The following is a 962-nucleotide window of genomic DNA, read 5'->3' as shown; positions in this document are numbered from 1 at the left end:
AAAAAAAAAAAAAAAATTTTTTTTTTTGATCTTTCAAACCTGTGATCGTTCGTGGAATAATTTTGGACAAAATCGACAACCAAATGTTTTACAACCTTCATCATTTGTGCTTTCATCCAAATTATAATTTATACTATCCATTGTATTATCAAAATTTGATAAATCCGAGCTACTTGGTGAATTACCACCACTTTCACCATCCTAAATAATTTTTTTTTTTTAAATATTCAATTATTTAAATATTTATCATTAAATTATTTAAAAATTTTATCATTTTAATTTTAATATCAAATTAATTTTTCGTTTAAAAAATAAAAAATTAAATAAAAATAATTTTTTTTTTTTTTAACAAAAACATACATGCTCCATCGTATCCATTTTTTGTTCATCTGTATCATTTTTTAAACAATATTGTCCATCATCATCATCTGTTTCTGATTTTGGTATTAGTAATGTTGTTGTTGTTGTTGTTGTTGTTGCTGTTGTTGCTGTTGTTGTTGCTGTTGTACCATTTGTTGTAACCGTATCAGAACGAAATATTCCAGCATGCATTTGTTCCATGTGTCGTTCCAAGTCATCCAATGTTGCATACGAATTTGGACATTCATTACAAACATAACAACATTCATCACTCATTTTATTCCTTTTTTTGCTATGATTCTTTTTCCTCTTCTTCTTCTTCTTCTTTTCTTTTCTTTTTTGCTTAACAATTCGTCTGGAACAAAAATAAATAAATAAATAAAAATAATAATAATCATATCAAAATATAATTCTAATTGTAATTCAAACGTTATCACGATAATAATTTACAGACATATATGCGCACATATTTATACTTAATAAACTTTTTCGTTAAGAATATTTTGTAATCATTTAAGGAAAAAAAAATGATTAATAATCTTATGATAATATATGATGAATAAAAATAATGATAAAATTAATTTATGATTGTTAATAAAATT

The 962-nt window shown here is 23.1% G+C and overlaps 1 protein-coding gene across 1 annotated transcript; it reads right to left on the bottom strand.

The window, feature by feature from the left end:
- Window positions 1-33: 33 nt before the first annotated feature.
- On the bottom strand, window positions 34-689 carry LOAG_16015 (hypothetical protein; the record flags this gene model as incomplete). The annotated part of the gene is made up of 2 exons (XM_003151502.2): window positions 361-689; window positions 34-201 (listed from the first exon to the last, which is right to left on the bottom strand). The coding sequence occupies exons 1-2, from the start codon at window positions 634-636 to the stop codon at window positions 34-36; spliced, it is 444 nt and encodes a 147-aa protein (XP_003151550.1). The 5' UTR covers window positions 637-689.
- Window positions 690-962: the final 273 nt, after the last annotated feature.

Source organism: Loa loa (genome assembly GCF_000183805.2).
Source record: "Loa loa unplaced genomic scaffold supercont3.3595, whole genome shotgun sequence".
Lineage (NCBI taxonomy): Eukaryota > Metazoa > Nematoda > Chromadorea > Rhabditida > Onchocercidae > Loa > Loa loa.
Note: the sequence above shows the minus strand (reverse complement) of the source record. Positions and strands in the feature narration are given on the sequence as shown.